The sequence below is a fragment of the Mycetomoellerius zeteki genome, unplaced genomic scaffold (assembly GCF_001594055.1).
Source record: "Mycetomoellerius zeteki isolate Tzet28-1 unplaced genomic scaffold, Tzet1.0 scaffold223, whole genome shotgun sequence".
In the NCBI taxonomy this organism is placed as follows: domain Eukaryota; kingdom Metazoa; phylum Arthropoda; class Insecta; order Hymenoptera; family Formicidae; genus Mycetomoellerius; species Mycetomoellerius zeteki.
Window position 1 is genome coordinate 288,179 of NW_017257198.1, and position 20,466 is coordinate 308,644.

The window sequence follows — 20,466 nt, forward strand, 5'->3', positions numbered from 1 at the left end:
TATAAAATATTCGGTGTAAAAAATATTTGCTAATCAATTTCATGACAAATAACCTTCACTCAAATTTTTCTTTAATAATACGTGCAAAATTTATAATATTTTATATATTAATGTACATATGCTGACATTTTCAAAAATGTGATTTTTTCCACAACGATATTTCTGTGTATAGTATTGCATTGTTGCATATTTAATAAGTATACTAGAAAAAAATTGTAGTACACTCTATCATCGAATATCTAACCATTACCATTTTGACAATCTTTAGACAGCGCCCCTGTAGTTTCCTACAGACAGTGTTTTAATAAGTACTCCATATCTTTAGACGAAGGGTAATTCGACACGATCGATGAGTGAAAATGGAAACAACAAGAGTGTAAGTCTTTGACAAAAATTTATAACATGCGAAAACTATTGAAATGTAGGTACGATAAACACTCAAAATGAAATTTCGTTAATAATATTTGTTGAAAGAAGAGATCCAAAATCTCTTCTTTCAACAAAAAATATTTTATTGTTCTTTATTTATTTATATTATTGCCTAATATAAAACAAAAAAAATTTTTACAAAATATTATCTATATCTTCTTCATTAAAGATAACATTGTTTCCTAATTTAATATGTTTAGATCCAGCAACAACAAGATAAATTTTAAAATTAATGAAGTACCTTATTCGGGTATGTATTCTTTGTATGAAATGTGTAATTAAGTAAATGAAAAATTTTGTATTATATCATAAAAAGGTGAAATAACACAGATTATGACATAAAGAAGCCCCAGGTTCAAATATATTTAAAAAATATATCAGAAGCTATGACAATTATTTATTATACAGTGAAAATCCATAACGTTTAGTAGGAGAATTAATCATATAAACCGCATTATACAGAAATTATAAAACTTCATGATAGAACTGTGATTGAGAGCTTTAGAAATAAAAAATAATAATGTGTATGTTAAATGAGAACTTTGTCAGTCAATTTTAAAATTGTAAAATTGCTTCTAGTATCCGATGATAGTATACCCGTGGACACGACCCTCCTTGTCTTCATCCGCGAATATGCAAAATTTCGAGGTACAAAAGCGATGTGTTATGAAGGCGAATGCGGTGCCTGTATCGTCAGTGTAACATTCAAAGACAAAACAATAAGTGTAAATTCCTGTCTTGTACCGATACTGATCTGTGACGGGTATGTATGTATTAAAGAGAAACTAAACAATCAAACTTAATTTCTAATTGAAATCTTAATAATTTATGTAATGACATTATGAGCGTCCGCGAAACTCTCCTCTCCTACACAAGAAATTATTCATCAAAATGTTAAAATCTCTTTTTTTTACATTCATGTTTATTTATTTCATCTTTTATATTGAATTTTTTTATTTCTGAGTATACCGAGTATATGTCAATATTAATATCTCATATCATATAATATCGCAGATGGAATATTAACACGATTGAAGGTATAGGTAACAAGCGAGTCGGATACAATACGATTCAAGCTATACTTGCTAAAAAAAATGGCTCGCAATGTGGATATTGCTCTCCCGGCATGGTGATGAATATGTACAGGTATGAATTATTAAAATTGCTAATTAATTTTTAATGTTAAAGAAATATTATATTTCGGACATATTACTTTTCTTCCTTTATAATAAAATACTTTCGGAATTGTTGGGCGTTGAAACAAAGTCGCATTCAAAAAAGTACCCTTAAAAAAATTAACATACATATAAATATATTAGAAAAGAAATCCCTATTAACTGTAATTATCCCATAATAAAGAAACAAATTGTAACTTAAAATAACGCATAAACTCGTACAATACTGCTATAGTTCAAGTAAAAATAACAATTAAGTATAATTTAACGTTTGTAAAGTAAGAACTTTACATTATAATACATTGTTTTATATACTTTGCAGTCTCGGAAAGGGTTTGTCTATGCAGCAGATCGAAAATTCATTTGATGGCAACATTTGTCGATGCACCGGATATCGTGCAATTTTAGATGCGTTCAAAGGATTTGCCACCGATGCACCTCCATCAATGGTGAAGGACATTCGCGACATTGAGGTGCTTGTGTGAAGTTTTATTTTGATTTTAAAATTTAATCTTTATTATGAAATTACGTTTCCAATTTTATTTTATGCTCGGAGGAAACATTTCATTTTGTTATTACAGTAATGAGGATTATTTGACTGTTCCAACCCTTTTTATATTATTTTCATTCTGTCGTAAATATAATAAAATATGCTTCGCAGGAGTTATACAAGATCAAAGCTTGTCAAAAATATGGAATGCCATGTATACGTAGTTGTTACGATAAGCAATTTTCTGATAGAAACACAATGTTGAGCATAAAGTTAAAGGACGCACACTTCTACAAAGTTTACACGATCAAGGATTTATTTACGATATTTGAGGAAAACCCAAATGCAACGTATATATTAAATGGAGGAAATACTGCACATGGTAATCTTTTTGTATTAGATGGTATAGATATAGTAACAAATATATAGTATATATAGGAATATATATAGTATATTTATATATAGTATATATAGGTATATATATACTCGCGCTAATTATATAAAAAATTGAGTCTCGGGTAAAATGAGTTGGTTTTCATATGTGTTTGTAATGTAGTGACTCAGATGTCATAGACACTCAATAGAGACTCAATAATGGATGGTTATTGATCTTTGATGTATCAATGGAGCAAAATTTGTGCTTGCTGATCATCTTTGATATACGATAATGCAAAAGACATCGATTAAAAGACAAAGATTAAAATAATCAATCAAATAATCACAATAATTATTATTTCTTACTTGGGTAATATTGTATTATGAAGAGGCGGACTCCCTGATAAAATTAAAGTATTCATATTATCATCATTTAATTAAAAAATCTACATAAATATTTTATGTTTATTACATATCTTTCTATAATCAAATGTGCTGTGTTGGTTTGGTTAATAATTATCAGAAAACAATAATAATTCTGTATGATACCAAGATTTACCAAGACTTTAAAAATCCAAAAGTTTCAACGATTTCAATTATTCTACAATGTCACATTCAATTTTGCTTTATTCTTACATTAATCTAAATATAAAAATAATTGATATAGATATTACTACCTAGATGTTATTAACCTTGATATATAAATAACATTGTGGAAATTTAATTTTGCAGGTGTCTATCGTTCGAGCAAAAAAGACATATACATTGATGTAAACAGCGTTCCAGACTTGCATAAAATTTCAAAATCAGATTTTGGTTTGGTCCTAGGAGGAAATGTAACCCTTACTACCGCGATAGAGACGTTTCAGAAATATTCAAATGATATCGGATTTAAATATCTAAATCAGTTGGCCCAGCATGCAGAAATGATTGCAAACATTACCGTGCGAAATATTGGCACCATAGCAGGGAATTTAATGATAAAATACCAGCACAATGAGTTCCCATCCGATTTGTATTTGATATTAGAATCTGTCGGAGCTCATGTAATTGTCCAGAAAAGTCCCAGTGAGCTTCAAAGCTTTTTCCTTTATGAATTTCTGAATATTAAGATGGATCATAAAATTATCAACAGGATTATGTTATATCCGCTACGTGATAACGAGTACGTATGCAGATTCTACAAGATTATGCCTAGAGCTCAGAACGCTCGTGGTCACGTCGACGCCGGCTTTCTCTTCAAACTCGACGATGACGGCAAGGTAACAATATCTTTACGAATCGTTTATATTACTTTATCATTAATTATTCACTCATATTTCAATTTTCTTCAAGTTTTATTTGTTTACATTTATTATATTTTTCAAAAAGGTGTTGGAGTTGCCTAACATCATCTTCACTGGCATCAACAAGCATTTTTTGCACGCAAAACATACAGAGGAAGTGTTGGTGGGTAAATCTGTCTTCGACAAGAAAGCGCAGAAGTCAATTATGGAAATGTTGCATGCCGATCTACAACCAGATCATGAGCTCCCGTATTACTCGCCGAAATTTCGCAAGACTCTCGCCGAAGGATTATTTTACAAGTTTTTGTTAAGCATCAAACCGGAGAATGTACATCCTAATTATCGTAGCGGAGGCACCTTGTTAAAACGAGGTCTTTCTTTAGGTACACATGATAAAGTTCAGAATATTTTTGTAGACATTTCCATTATAAATATTTATTTAAATCTTCACAGTTCATGTGAATATTAATATTTTTATGAGACGATAAGCGATAAGATATATATTTCGCAAACAATTAGAATATATTTTCGAACAAAGTAGAGGAAAGTCGCCGATACCGACATACCACTTTGTTTTTAGACAATATTTCTTAAACAAAAGATAAAAACAAAACTTTAAAAACATAAGTACAAACTGAAAAGTGTCTTCTATCAGATAGTATATGCAGTTTTTATAATACTGTTTGCAATTTTGCAATAATTAATTTTTTTGTAAGGTAAGTAAAAATGAGCGTCTGACAAAATGGGCTCCAAAACTGAGGCACAGTAGGCAGTAATGCTACGTATTCATATTCTTTTTATTTTACAAGCATTATCTATATAAAGTATCTATAAATGAATGTATATAAAATTTTACAGAATCTTTTCACTTCGTTATAAAACATTTTTATTGAATTATATGCATATATTTATTTTATGCTGTTCTGCAAGATACAAATATGTAATGCAATAGTTTTTCAAGAATTTTTCCATATATGCACGATTGCCTTCAACTCCAATAGACTTATTTGATACTATAAAACAACATTATAAAGATTAACTTAGCTCATGGTCTTACAGATAGGTGTGGCGGTTTACGTTGCACCCCAATTTTAAATTTAAAATCGTATTATAAAAAGACTAAGAGAAAAAATAATATAAATAAAACTGATTTAGGAAACTACAAGCATTTAAAATGACGATTTAAAATACTATCAATAATATAATTATTATTATTTAAACCACGCAATTTGCAAAAGAAAATCGTAAAAATTTTATTTTCGCATTCGTAGAATTCGTTTTTAACTGATTTGGTATAGAAACAAGCCACAAATATACGAATTATGAGTTTGTACTTCTTTAATTAGCTAAACAGATCATGATTTTATTAGTATTAATAAAGTGCAACAGTTAATTTCTGAGAAATAAGGGGGTGTCATTTTAGGAGATCTATATCAGTATTGGCGACTTTCCTCTAACTGCAAACGTTCCTATTCGGGATCTGAGACCTCTTCAGTATGGAAGTCGTGTACAAACTACCTGTAGAAGAGAATTCAAATCCAGAGTGGGGAGGATATGTTTGTAATTAACATCATTAGAAGGTACATTCCAGTTGTTTCCGAAATGTATCTTAATCTTATTCTTATATTATGTACAGAGTGTATAAAAAGTACCGGGACGACGAAATATCTCGAAAACTAAGCACTTTACGAAATAGTGTTTCAGATAAAAGTTGTAGGGTTTCAAAAAATCTATTTACTGGCGAAATGAGTTTGATCTTGGGTGCCATCGTCAAGGCCAGGTCAAGGTCACGTTGATTTTTTTAAACGGAACCCCCTATTTTTCATTACATTTTCTTGTAGCTTACCTCGAGAGCTTTTTAAAACTATTTAAAACTAACTATAATAAAATATTTTTTGCTAATTAACTTGCTTAATGATCTTGATGATTTTGATATTAAAGAAATACTGAAATATTTAATATTTTAGCCGTTTAATATTGATTTATGTATAAAAAGCTCGTAATGTTTTCGACTGATTGTTCGAAATTATATATATAAAAAACACAATTTTCTTAGGTAAGCAAGAATACGACACAAATGAGGACATATGGCCAGTGAGTAAGCCTATGCCAAAGTTAGAAGCTTTTGAACAGACATCAGGCGAAGTCCGTTATTGCAATGATGTGGGTCCATATCTTAAAGAAGTGTTTTGTGCCTTTGTCCTCACCGAAATCGGTAATGGTAAGATCGAGAGTATAGATGCAAGCAACGCGTTAAAAATGGAGGGCGTAATAACATTCTTCAACGCCGAACATATACCGGGGAAGAACCTATGTATTTCTGCCGCCAGCAAGTTGATGTCCTTACCAGAAGATGAGTTGCTCTTCGCCGAAAAGGATGTTTTGTATGCCGGCCAGCCAGTTGGCGTAATCGTCGCGGAAACGCATAATTTAGCGAATGAGGCTGCAAAATTGGTACAAATTACATATAACGAACCTCTGAAAACGAAGCCGGTGATAAATATTGAAGATGCTCTAAATTCGCAGGACAATACAAGAATCAGGCAAAGTACTAATATTCCAGCAAAGAGGAAAGGTAAAAATTGATAAAAAAACGACAGATTTAATAACATTTCATTAAATTGTTTTCCTTTTGATTGTAATTATCAGAAAAAAATAGCAGTAAATGTATGTTTCAAGTTTTGCTAAAAAAATATAGAATAAGCTGCACATTGCAAACTTGCGAAATAGTACAAATTATTAATTATTAAAAATGTTGTAATTATTCAGTTTAGGTAAATCATCTCTAATGATCTTGATCTTGACGTACGTTGTCGAGAGCATTCTGCTGAGAGGCCTTCGGAAGTTTTATTCGTTAAAAGTTAATAAAGTATTGGTCATGAAAGATTAGACAGAGAATAAATAAATGTCCTTATCTCTTACGTCCTTACTTATCTACTTTTGTACTACTACTCAATCAGTAATGTCCTAGTTTATCTAGATTAGATCTGGTCACTCTACGTCAAGGTCATATTCAATAGAGGTAACTTTGCTAAAGTGAATAGTTACCTCATAATTACAAAATATATTGAAAAAGATCATTTTAATATTTTTATAGGAACCGATATTCACCACGTAATAAAGGGCGTCTTTCAGTGCGGTAGTCAATATCATCATACTCTTGAGCCTCAATCTTGTGTATGTATTCCTGTGGAGGATAGTATGGATGTCTATCCATCGTCACAATGGATAGATCTCATTCAAGTATCGATCGCTAATTGTCTTAAGGTTCGAAATAATAGGTAACTCATTAATCTATAGTCAATCTCTTCTGTGTCAAAATTAATTACATTAGTCCAATTGGAATAATGTAATTTACACTGTAATAGCGTTAAAAACTGTAACAATTATATATAGTGAAATATTTTTTTAAATCCACTATTAAAAACGTGTCTTATTCACATATGTAAGTAAAGTTGAAAATAAAGTTGATAATAATTCTTACGAATTTAAAAATACCAATATTATGTGTAATATTACCATTAAAGTATTATATATATTACAAAAATTAGAACATTTATATAAAATTATAAAATGCATTATTGTTATCATAGTTATCCTTCGAATATAAAGACATATTTATACAATTAGAAGTAAAAGTACTAGTTTCTATAAAACAGAATATTTGTAATATTTGTAATATTTCTGATATAAATTGTGTAATTTTTGCACAAATTATTAAGTATGCAATTTTACATAATGTAATAAAGTATATGAATCATATCATTATACATAACTATCCTTTTCAAACAAAAACATCGAGCTACAAAAACATCGTAGCTTGTGACTACTCAATAATGTCTCTATTGTCAATATCAATATCGTTCAAATTATCAAGTCATGAAAAGTTAAAAAGAGGTTACTTCAAGTAAAAGTCAAAATTATTTGTATAATATAAAATGAGAAGTAAATTATTTCTTTTTTCTTATAAAATAAAATAAACTAAATAAGCAATAATAAGTAAATAAAATAATATTAGAAAAATGTATTTTGTAAAATAAACTTAGCACTAATCGTGTGAATGTAATGTTTTTTAGCGTTAATGTGCATGTCAATCGACTTGGCGGTTCGTACGGATCGAAAATCTCACGCAACGCGCAAATTTCGTGTGCTTGCGCATTGGTATGTTATAAACTGAGACGTCCAGCGCGACTCATCATGACGATGGAGAGCAATATGCAATCGATAGGAAAGAGATATTCTACGCGTCAAGAATATGAGATCGGAGTAAGCAATGACGGAATTATACAATATCTCAACTCGAAACACTGGAGTAACTGCGGTTCTAGTTTCAATGAACCACAAGCAGCCATGATAGCTTCCTACATGGAAAGGTATTGAAATATAACATGTAATATAAACGAAAATTTTAAATTAAAAAATTTATCATAATAATGTATTGTAATAAGACACTTTTCTAATACTAAAATTTGTTTATTACATTTTCTGTGCACAACGTTTTAAAATCGAGTGGCAATTTTTTAAGCAGAAGGAGATACTATAATAAATTAAACTATTTTTATCCTATATTGAACAGAAATTTGAAACATTCAAAAAAAGAAAAAATTCTAATACTAATGTTAATAAAAAAAATTACTTTAATTAATTGTGATAAAATAATTTTCTAATTATTAACAGTAATTAACTAAATCAAATTTGAAAATACTCCATTGTATTTAATCATTCGTTTTTAATTAAACATACTTACAAACGATCTTTTATCGTTAGAAGCTGTTATTTAACTGATACTTGGACGTTCAACGGATTCGATGTGAGAACCGATTTACCGTCAAACACGTTTTGTCAGGCATCAGGGTCTACAGAAGCAGTGGCTATAATGGAAAATATAATGGAGCACATTGCAAAAGTGACGAACAAGGATCCAGTAGCGGTCAGATTGGCGAATATGAATGAAGTGGATAAAATTGCATTAGAACCTATGATAAAAGATTTGTCGAATATGAGCAACTACGAGAAGAGAAAAAATTTTATTAGTGAATACAACTTCGAAAATCGGTGGAAGAAAAAGGGAATTGCCATGGTATTGATGAAGTACTTGATAACGAACAATTATAAAGGACAATTCGATGCAAAGGTGTCGATTTGCGCTCGAGATGGTTCGATATGCGTGACGCATAGCGGAATTGAGATCGATCAAGGTATAAATACGAAGGTATGAAAATGCAGTAGTTTATCCACGCAAGTTTTTTCATGCTTTTCATCTAATTATCCATAAACTAATAGAAAATTATATTTAAAAATTCTATTCCTCGAATTTAGGTTTCTATTTTAAAAAATTAGAATGAGAAACTTTATTTTATTTGAGATTTCTAGATATTAATACTATTCATTCTTGATACATATTTTCTATATTTTAGATACAGATTAATTATCTTATAAATTTATTAAAATTGGAAAAAGTTCGATTTAATATATAAGACGATTTACATTTCTGTCAACTTGAAAATAATTTTTGTACACTAGATCGCCCAAGTAGCAGCTCATACATTGAATATAGATATCGAAATAATCTCTGTTAAAGGAAGTAATAATTTGACGGCTCCCAACAAGTCAACTACAGGAAATAACATAACTGTAGAAAACTGCGGATTCGTAAGAATTTAATTTGTCTCCATCACTGAAAGACAGTGTCATATATACATAACGTAACACATATATAAGAGTGAATAAGAAGTCCCGAATCGGCAAATATCGAAAAAAACAAAGCATTTTTGGGAAAAATAATTCAGACAAAAGTTGTAGGGTTTAAAAAGATCTTATACTGACTGATCACATCTGTTTAACTTTAGGTGACGTTGCCAAAGTCAGACCAAGACCACACCGATTTTTTTAAACAGGATACTAATTTTGATTCCAGAATCTAATAGCTGATGTCAAGAGCTTTTTAAAACACTACAACAAAGATCATTTTGATCTTGACCTGATCTTGGCGATGCCACCCAAAATCAAACAGATGTGATCAGTAAATAGACCTTTTTAAATCCTATAATTTTTGTCTGTATCATTTTTCCCAAAAATGCTTTATTTTCCAGATATTTCAGCGGTCCAGGATTTTTCTTTCACCCTGCATACATAACGTAAGACACTTGATGATGACATCATTATTACATTTATTTCAGGCAACAATTCAAGTTTGTAATCGGATTTTGAAGAGACTTGAACCGATAAGAAAAGAAATGGAAAATCCGACATGGAAGGATCTTGTTTTTACAGCATATCAAAATGGCATTGATTTATGTGAACATTATGTGTAAATATCATTAAATCATATTTGATATGTCAGTGAATCTTATGTCACACGATATCATAAAGCAAATACTTTCCAAAAATATTGTACTTCCATTAGGCAGAAACATTTATTTCATCTTTTGCTTAATATAAGTTGTACAATGCAAAAACGCAGTTTAAATATATTCCATTTGCATTTCCAATTAGTAATAAAAGCATTTACCATGTGGTTTTGGAAAGATTTGAAAAGATAAATAAATTTAAACTTTGAATTTATGTAGTGGGAATAGATACTACACAAATTATTAATTATTACATAATACATTTCGTTTATACGTATATACCTTGGCAGGTTGGGGACTGAGCAAACGAAGTCTTACTCCCTTTACGGTGTTAGCATTGCCGAAGTAGAAATCGATGTGCTGACCGGTCAGCACATTATCAGGAGGGCTGATTTGATGATTGATGGTGGTGTAAGCTTGAATCCCGAAATCGACATCAGTCAGGTGGAGGGAGCTTTTGTGATGGGAATAGGATACTGGACTTTTGAGGATCTGGTATACGATCCTGATACAGGAGTATTAATGAATAACAGATCATGGGTACGTTAACTTTATCAAATTTCGATACAACTAATATCGCCAAGACTCAACTACTTCGATTCACCGAGATTGTCCTAAAAGTACATAATTAAATTGTTTAAAGTATTTGATTATTGTCATAGAATTATAAGCCACCAGGAGCGAAGGATATTCCTGAAGATTTCCGCGTATACCTACGCAATTACTCGAACAACGCAATCGGTATCTACGGTTCAATGTGTAAGATCCAAACACTTATTGAAATTTGAATATGATTCAAGATTTTATTTTTTATATTGCAAAAATAATTAATTACTTTTGTACACTACAAAAAATCTAGAATATTTTCTACATTTTTGTCTATAGAATCAAAAAATTCCCAGAAATTCTTTTAGAAAAGTTTTCAAATCCAAAATTTAATCGATTTACAAGCGCTCTTTTCAATTATTTAATTTGTTAAGAAAATTAATAAACAATTTAATCAAAATGAAAAGAGCTTTTTGCTAAGGATATCAGAATCAGGAATATTAAACGATTGATGTATTTGATTAATACTGAAAATATGTTTGCAGCAATCGATGAATCATCGCTTTGTATGAGTTACGTGATTCCAATAGCATTTCGCTACGCATTGAATTCCGCTAGATTAGATGCAGGGAATACGGAATGGTATCAACTGGGTAAGTTTTAAGAAAATATACATTCGTATCTCCTTGACAATTCAACATACAACATAAATCTTCTAACTTAAGTTGGAATTATTATATACATTTTTTGCAACAAGTACTAATCATTTAATTACCACTATACTTTAATTTAGTGCTTATATTTAAAAAACATTTTTTAAATACTTTTACGAGAGTCCAAAAGGAAATTATATAATAATATAAAAATAATAAAATAATATAATAAAATAATAATAAAATAATCAAAGAAATGATGTTCATATCAAAGAAATTTTTTCTTTAACTGTATAACAAAGAAACATTTCTTTGAATTGAAGAAACTGTCTCTGGGTGTAGGTATGAAATTTTTAATTGAAAAAAGTGCGTAAAATTGTATGGAAACATTTAGAATTTTAAGAAGGCAGTTTATTTATCAGTGTTCATTACTGATTAAGAAATATTTAACATTTTTATAGTATTCCTAAGAGAAATATACAATATTCTCATTTATGAATAAAAAATAATATAATAATAAAAATAATATAATAATATAAAAAATATATAATAATATTTAAAATGTAACTTGTTATATTTGCAGATGGACCGTGTACTACCGAACGTATACTTTTGACTAGTTTAACTGGCGAAAACATGATAAAGTTTATGGAAATGGAACAAATATAGGAATCGTTCTCAAAGAAACTGATGCTTGAAATAAATTTGTATTCTGTTAGCCTTTTAATTGCTATGTAAGTATTGCTATATAAGTAGTATAATTAAAAAATTTTGTTAATTAAATTTGATTTAAGTATTCACGTTTTGTTAATACGAGAACTTTTATAGTAACAATTGAATTACGATGATTTGATCAATTAAATGTTTTTAAAACTGCTAATTCACGTCTCTTCTCACTTACGGTAATATTTAAAAAATTTTCTCCATTAAACTCCTTTAACCCTAAAATGCTACCATATGAAAATTTTTGTGTTCGACTAGGCTATTGAACGCTAATATAAGCTAGGTTTTCAATGATCATCAGAAAATCGAATACTTTTTCTTCTTCTTACATTAAGCCTCTAGCCTGTGTTACACCTCTCTCATATGCTTGTGGTATGCACGCTTATTTAATTGTCACAAGTATATAGGATCAGTTTTAATGCCGGTTTCGAACGGCGGATTCTTTTGAGAGGTATTTCTGTGGGCAAGGATACTCTCGGGAGGTTGCCGGCCTTTTCTGAGAGAAGATACGAGCGCAAACATTTTAGTTCCTATTGGGATCGAACCCGGAACCTCTGGCATGATAGATCAGTGCGCTGTTTGCCATACCACGCTCACATTCGAAGTCACATCATGTTAAAAAATAAGGTAATGAGCACAAGGTTTCAAAAATTCAGTTCGTTATAATAGTAATAAATATAAAGTTTGGAGCTTCTGTGTGTGATAGGTAATGTTGTAACAGCGAATGTGATGAGTTTCAATCTTTGCACAATTTTGTATTATTATATATTTTATTGGTAAGTTATGAGGAGATATTAGGTTATATACTCCATATTGCTTTAAGGTAGTACCTGATAATGTGCTCATTCCTTCTTTTTTTTAAGTTAATAATTATGATATTTGTGTTTTTAAAGATTATAAATATTTTGTCATATTAAAAGTTTGAAACGTTTGAAAATCTTATGTTAATTGAGTGTGGCCTAGTACGTAAGGTTTCTCGTACGTAAAGTTTATCAACAATACAATACTTAATATCGATATCCAGCGTAAAAAAAAGTAACATAATAAAATTTAAAAAAATGCAATAAGTATGATGCAATGCTTATATCGGTCAAAGCTGGATCTTCGAGTGCTTTAAATAATTTCATATGAATTTATTTTTTCCATAAAAATGGAATTACGAATTTATGTTTTTTAATGCAAATTTTTAGCTCGTTTTTACCATAATTACTAGTATGTAAATATATTCTAAAGTCTCTATAATTACTAACAATTGTAGAGATTTTGAATACACTTTAAACTTTTCCAATCGTATATCGTCAAATAAGGTTTAATTTAGTAAAAACGAGCTAGAGGCCCTCCACCACCCCCGCCGATTTATCGGCGGATCTTTTGTAAGTATATTCATCCGCAAAAAAAACGAGCTACTAACAAATTTAGTAGTCCGCTTTTGCAGGTGAATATGTTTTTAATTTATTTTTTATTTTTATGTCTAATTATTTTATTGTATTTTGCTAATCATATTGCATTATGATTAACGAAATACAATGAAATAATTAGCAATCGTATGACATAATTTTTTTATATCTTTTTGTAATATTATTTTTTAATGTAATCCTTTATACATTTAATAATAATTGTTTATAATACAATGTATAATTACAAATACTGTTAAAAATATAATAAAAATTATATTATAGGAGCATAATTAAGTAAATTTAATAATACGGGATCATACGAAAACGTCGAAAATGTACACAATAACAAAAACTTTTAAACCAATGTTTAATAAAATATTAATAAACTCGGAATGAAATACTAACAACAATTAGAGCATATTTACTATTAATTATTAACTTGCAATTATAAAACTTATTAATATCGCGATAAAAAGTCATTAATATATTTATGACAGCACTTTCATCGCGTTCAAGATAACTATCCCAATAATTGGATCACATCAAGGTCCTTCCGCCTTGTGGTATGCTGGTTAGCATCCGATACAAAAAAGAACAATCTTCATAGTGGAGAGCGAACTTAATGTATTCTGATTTTACGTCAAATTCTCAAGATCCATTTGTAAAGAAAAGTTAAGCAATCTGTCAAACACTAGCGGTCTTGTTATAGGAAAGTGTGAATTCCGAATCTTTCAGACTACTTACGATAGTAAAGTAAATTTAATAATACGGGATCATACGAAAACGTCGAAAATGTACACAATAACAAAAACTTTTAAACCAATGTTTAATAAAATATTAATAAACTCGGAATGAAATACTAACAACAATTAGAGCATATTTACTATTAATTATTAACTTGCAATTATAAAACTTATTAATATCGCGATAAAAAGTCATTAATATATTTATGACAGCACTTTCATCGCGTTCAAGATAACTATCCCAATAATTGGATCACATCAAGGTCCTTCCGCCTTGTGGTATGCTGGTTAGCATCCGATACAAAAAAGAACAATCTTCATAGTGGAGAGCGAACTTAATGTATTCTGATTTTACGTCAAATTCTCAAGATCCATTTGTAAAGAAAAGTTAAGCAATCTGTCAAACACTAGCGGTCTTGTTATAGGAAAGTGTGAATTCCGAATCTTTCAGACTACTTACGATAGTAATAATTTTGGTAGAATGTCAATTACAATTAACATTTTTATTTAATATTAAAATTCGCGAAAAAATATGTTCTGCTACACATTACTAAAAACCATCTCTTATTAAAAATAAGCGGATAGAATGATTTCCTTATGGAATAGTGGTTACGAAGAGGAATATATTTAATACTAATAAAATACATGCGTTATTGTAATTTTTTATATGTATGGATACAAAAGTTTCTCGGGTACTAACTATTCGAGATAAGTCGAACCCGATAATAACGGAATTTTAAAGAACATTTATACTGAAAAATTTATTATATAAAAAATTTAACAATTCCTTATTTTTCTGTATTTTTCAAAAATTTTAATTATTAATATCCCGTTAATATGAGGGTACCCATTCGATTTATCTCGAATTTTTTGTACTCACACATTTTTAATTAAATTCATGTAATCATGATACATCGTTAAAAAAATATGAAGTATTTAGTAAAAATTATCTAAATTGACAAAGATCAAAATTTGTTAAATACATATAATCTCATAATATCTGCATGTATTTTATCATAGAAAAGTATATATACATATAAATTAAAAATTAATAACATTCTGGAATGGCGGGATGTCCGACACCTAAAAATAATTTTAAAAATAACAGTTAGAAAGTTAAATATACACATTCATAACCATATTTTGGTTAGAGCAATCATCGAAAAATAAGCAAATTATTTGTATAAAACTTAAATTTATTTACTTAATAATTTGGATTTAAAAAATCCAAATCATTATATATCCATATTAATCGTATAATATTAAATTGCTATTGTTATTAATAAGACAGTACTATTAATAACACTATTATTACTAGTGGGAGAACATTTAATAAACAAAGAAAGCGACGAAAATTGTATGCTAAAATATACCACTGAATTATAATTTCGCAACTTGACTTTAAAATATATAGCAATTTTATTACTTCCAGTAACTGCAGACGAGAAAACCCGGAATTAATTCCAATCCTATACAAGAATCTCCGAAGAGACATCAAACTAAACTTCGCGAATGGACTTTACGAAAAGCGACGAGAAGTAACTCTCCATGATGAAAATAATTTCAACTTTCCATCGGTATAAAGTACGCAATCACTGGCATCCATTGACGCGAAGGACAGCCTGAAATAAGGCCTTTGCATATAATAAATTGATCACTAAAATATACTTGTAATTCTATAATATTAAAAATGTAAATGTCGAAAAGCAAACAAGAAGTTAATATTTAACCATTGCCTCAGTGAAAGCTCCAATCATTTTGACTTATTTAATAAGTTTGTATACTATAGTTTAATACAAAGAAAAATTGATGATTATTCTAAACATCAAATTTTTAATTAGAAGTAACTTAAAATTATTAATGACTTTTTGATATTCAAAATAAAATCCAAATTTAAAAAGTTTCAAAATTAAATATTTATCAAACTTATTAAATCAATAAACAATTTTTCATCGATTTCGTATAATTTACATCAATTACGCAACAATTTGGTTTACTACGACAAGATAAATGCTATCTGTATTAAATAGATACTCAATACGGATATATATATATCCAGTAAAAATGTATAACTTATTAGTAATCGTTGTGTAAATTACAAAAGTAAGTATATATGATGGCATTTACCTGGACATAGTTTATATAAATTTTATATTACATACCTAATACTATTATAAGTACATACATTTATTTACAATATAATTAATTACAATATTAACGCGTTACATAATTTGTACGTGTATAGAATTTTATAAAAAAAAGTTTAATTTTAGGCTGAAAAGTCAATAAAATTTGAAATTAATTTGTTTAATTTTCATATTTGATAATTGGAACGAGATGTTGATAGAGAGAGGAAAGACTGGGATCAAAAGTAACACAGGTAAGCTGTAACACATAAAAACCATTATAAACAAAATAGCAAAGCGTAAGGAAGAGATAGAAGTTTATAATATATTTATTACAAATTTCTATCTCTCTCTTCCTTACATTTGCATATTTTGTTTATAACGTTTTTTTATATAAGTGTTACAATTTACCCGTGTTACATTTGAATCTAATCTTCCCTAATTAAATAAAACTTAAAATTAATTTAAAATTTTATTCAGTTTTTAATCCTTCCTTTCCAATTATCAAGTATGTATATAATGTGTTTATTCCTACCTGTCCATACTTATTGTCCTATCTACTCGTATTTTCATTGATTTGTGCCTATTCGGGTATACCTATCTCCGTGTATTCCTACCTACATTACCTACTTCATAAATGTGCAATATAATACGTTATATATTGCGCGAATATAATACGTTAATGGCTGCATTCATTAGAGAAAGTAGCTTTTCAATTGTTGCAAAATTCTTTAATACGATTGGTTCTTGCTTTGGTTCCTTATGGATTTAAGTGTATAAACCAATCATATTGAAGAATTTGATAACAGTTGCAAAGCTGCTTTCTCTACTGAATGCAGCCAATGCCTAACCATGTCCTACCGCATACTGATAAATTCAGCGTGATGACGTAATCGCGATCATACTAATCGCGATAATAAATAAGTAATAAATAGTAATAATTAAAATAGGTTTTCAATCTTTAAAATACAACAACATTAACAAATAACAGAGCTAATGAGAGTCAGCGCAGATAATCAAGTTTTGTAGATTAAAAAAAATCTACAAAACTAGCGCTTGATTATCCGTGCTGACGCTCATTAGCCCTGTCTTTTTTTTGTATTTTAAATAATTCATAAAATATAAGAATAATAATTCAAAAATATAAGAACTCGCAATTTGCGAGCAAGTTACCCTCCCGAATATTCAGTTTATACCTTTTAGAAACTTATTTGGTTGGTATTACATACCAACCTACCTCGTACAGATCCTCTTCTTTTTTCTAGCCAGATTGAACTCACCTTTTGTTGTTCCTGGCCAATATTCTGGCTTTATATGCCAGAAATCGACAACAAGGAGAAATACTCCTTTTTGCTGCCGACTGCTGCCGATTAACATCGTCGGCAATAAGCGTAAGATTTTACGCTTTCGTACGATGCGCGAAACACGAACGCGTCGCGAAGGGGCTACCATATTAATGAAATTGACTAAATATTAATATAAACAATTATCATTAATAATAATAATAATAATAATTCCATTAATACGAATAAATGTTAATCGCGTTATTCTCTATTCACGTTTATTTAAAATTAAAAATATAAGTAAATATATTTTATATATAATAAAATTCAAAGCCCATGTGTGTGTGTGTGTACATATTTTTAACGATTCGAACGACTCGTTGCTGAATCTCATCTCAAAGCATGCGGAGATGAGAAATTCAGTTGAATGATGTAAGATCCGAAAGGGATAATTTTCCTTCACGTCTATATATCAATAAATACATCCCTGTCGTATTTTGTATACTATTAAAATGATTTTTTGTATAATTTATTATTTCAAAATTAAGTATTTTAAGTCATACAAATTAACTCTGAACGCGATTTTAAAATAATTACGAGATAAAATTCTCCTATTTCTTGACAAAATGTATAATATATTGGATCTTACATCATGTTACTACTTTAACTGGTATAAAATCCAGTTACTACGTATGGATAAGTTATGAACGATTAGGCTAAAGTAAGTGCATTGAGATAAATAGTAATAATTAATAATCGTAAATTATCTTTTATAAAAAAGCGAGATTAATAAATTGTACGACAAATGCGCTACATTAAAATATTTGTTATTTCATTAGTAACATATATTCAAATAAACAATACAAAGATTGAAAACTTTGGAAACAGTATGAATTATACATATCTGTGTATGTATATTGCTTTTCTCTGCACCAACTTAAATAAAATTTAATCCTGAATGAAGATTTGACAGAATAGGATAGACAGAAAGAATAATAAAACTATAAGGTAAATGTCCCAGTAGCCGGACGTTTAAGCGTTAGGTTCTCATAAATAATACAATTTATAATATCAAAAAGGTTTTTAACATAAATATTTGTATTTATTTGAAAACTCAAGACTCCCTTGAGCAAGGAAAAATTATTTGAATCCGCTTATATCAATTATTAATTAAAATATTCGAGTAAATATAATAATAGAATGCGTCAATGTATCGGTGACCGGACAAGCCGGTCGGACACTGAGACCGTGAGACATAATTATCCCAGTGTCCGACTACAATTAGAAAATTAGTATGCTGACGAAAAATAATAATATAAACAGATGTTTAATGACAAAAAAAATTAATTCAAATTGATCTTTAAGGTAAAAAGCATTTGAGAATAATATTAATTTAAATAAATATAGATTTATGTAACTGTCCGGACATAGGTACTGTCCGATCCCAGTGACTGGACATGTACCTATGTTCGGATAACCTATGTCCATTTACATAACACTTTATTTATTTAATATTAAAATCTCAAATACGCTTTTTAAAACGTAATATTATAACTTAATTGCAGTCTTTAAATGCAATTAAATTATAATACTGTAATAAAAAAGCATTTGTGATTGATAATAAATTTTGTGTAAGTGTTCGGACACTGGGACGTTTACCTTACTTATTGTACTGTAACACGCACTGTTCTATATTATAATATCTATAGACAACAATTTCATTTACTTTAATTACTATATATGTAAATATATATTTAAATTTTTTAAGTTACTGTATTTCATTTATTTAAAAAATACGAATACTTTATTATCTTTTCTTTTTATTTCCAAGTGCGTTAAGACGTAATATACAAAGTGTTTGATAATTCTGCTGACAACGCTTGTGGACAGGTAGAGCGGACTAAATTGAATCGAAAGGTCCTGTATCATTTTGTAATTTTCGCAATAGTTAACAAGATATTAATCATTAACAATCGCTGAATATTGGTTTTCAATAATTTTTTATTTAAATCAACTTTACTTACTTAGAAAAATAATAAGAAACAAAAATTGTTTATTTTCTTCTTATAAAGTTCTAAAAACGTTTTCAGAATTTTTTAATACCGTATTTCCTCACATGTTGATAAAAATAGTTGCCAATAAGGAAATGCAGTACTAAAAAGTTGATAAAAAATTCTGAAAAAATTCTTAGAACTCTATGAGAAAAAAATATACAATATTTGTCTCTTACTGTTCTTCTGTAAAGTTGATAGTATTTGAGTGAAAAATCATTGAAGACCAATATTCGGCCATTTTTAATAATCAATATCTTGTTACTATTGCGAAAATTGCAAAATGGTAGGGGACTTTTCGACTCAGTTTAGTCCGCTCTACCTGCCCACGAGCGTTGTCAACAGAATTATCAAACATGCTGTATATTTTAATGTAAAACATGTTAAAAAAAAGACCACATCGAATCAACCTATTCTTTATCATATTTTTGAGATTGAATTATTTAGTATCAATTGAATTGAGCTTGGATTACTTATTATATATATATATATGTATAAGTATTCGCATTAACTTACAATTAATAAACAAAATTTGAGCCTTTAATAATTTTCTTGAATGAAATAGTTCTACTTTATTGTTTTAGTTTTACATTAACGAGATATTGAGTAACAGAGGCGACTTATAGGAAGGACTAAAAATAACTCAAACTAGGTGTAACGTGATATTATAAATTAAACAGTGCATGCACAGTAAATTCCACAATGAAGATGCATTCAGAATTAAGTTTATCCTAATCTGTAATAACTTATCCATTTCAAGGCAACGGATGTATGGAATGTTGTACATACATTTATCAGTATATTTTTATTAAATTGATGCATATATGCGTCCAAATATA

At 28.8% G+C, this 20,466-nt stretch overlaps 1 protein-coding gene across 1 annotated transcript; it reads left to right on the forward strand.

The window, feature by feature from the left end:
• Nucleotides 1-1,016: 1,016 nt before the first annotated feature.
• On the forward strand, nucleotides 1,017-11,973 carry LOC108723124 (xanthine dehydrogenase-like). Its single transcript, XM_018448622.1, has 16 exons — nucleotides 1,017-1,192; nucleotides 1,444-1,575; nucleotides 1,927-2,077; nucleotides 2,266-2,476; nucleotides 3,202-3,731; nucleotides 3,841-4,138; nucleotides 5,812-6,330; nucleotides 6,853-7,036; nucleotides 7,832-8,128; nucleotides 8,523-8,967; nucleotides 9,279-9,407; nucleotides 9,935-10,065; nucleotides 10,396-10,645; nucleotides 10,768-10,864; nucleotides 11,197-11,304; nucleotides 11,888-11,973. Exons 1-16 carry the CDS (start codon nucleotides 1,089-1,091, stop codon nucleotides 11,971-11,973), a joined length of 3,672 nt encoding a protein of 1,223 aa, XP_018304124.1. The 5' UTR covers nucleotides 1,017-1,088.
• Nucleotides 11,974-20,466: the final 8,493 nt, after the last annotated feature.

What these genes read in the sequence shown, in the direction of transcription:
- LOC108723124 (XM_018448622.1), top strand. Translation starts at nt 1,089, where the DNA reads ATGTGTTATGAAGGCGAATGCGGTGCCTGTATCGTCAGTGTAACATTC. An exon ending in ATGGTGATGAATATGTACAG is followed by an intron (nt 1,576 to 1,926) that starts GTATGAATTATT and finishes TATACTTTGCAG; the next exon opens with TCTCGGAAAGGGTTTGTCTA. An exon ending in CTGTAGAAAACTGCGGATTC is followed by an intron (nt 9,408 to 9,934) that starts GTAAGAATTTAA and finishes CATTTATTTCAG; the next exon opens with GCAACAATTCAAGTTTGTAA.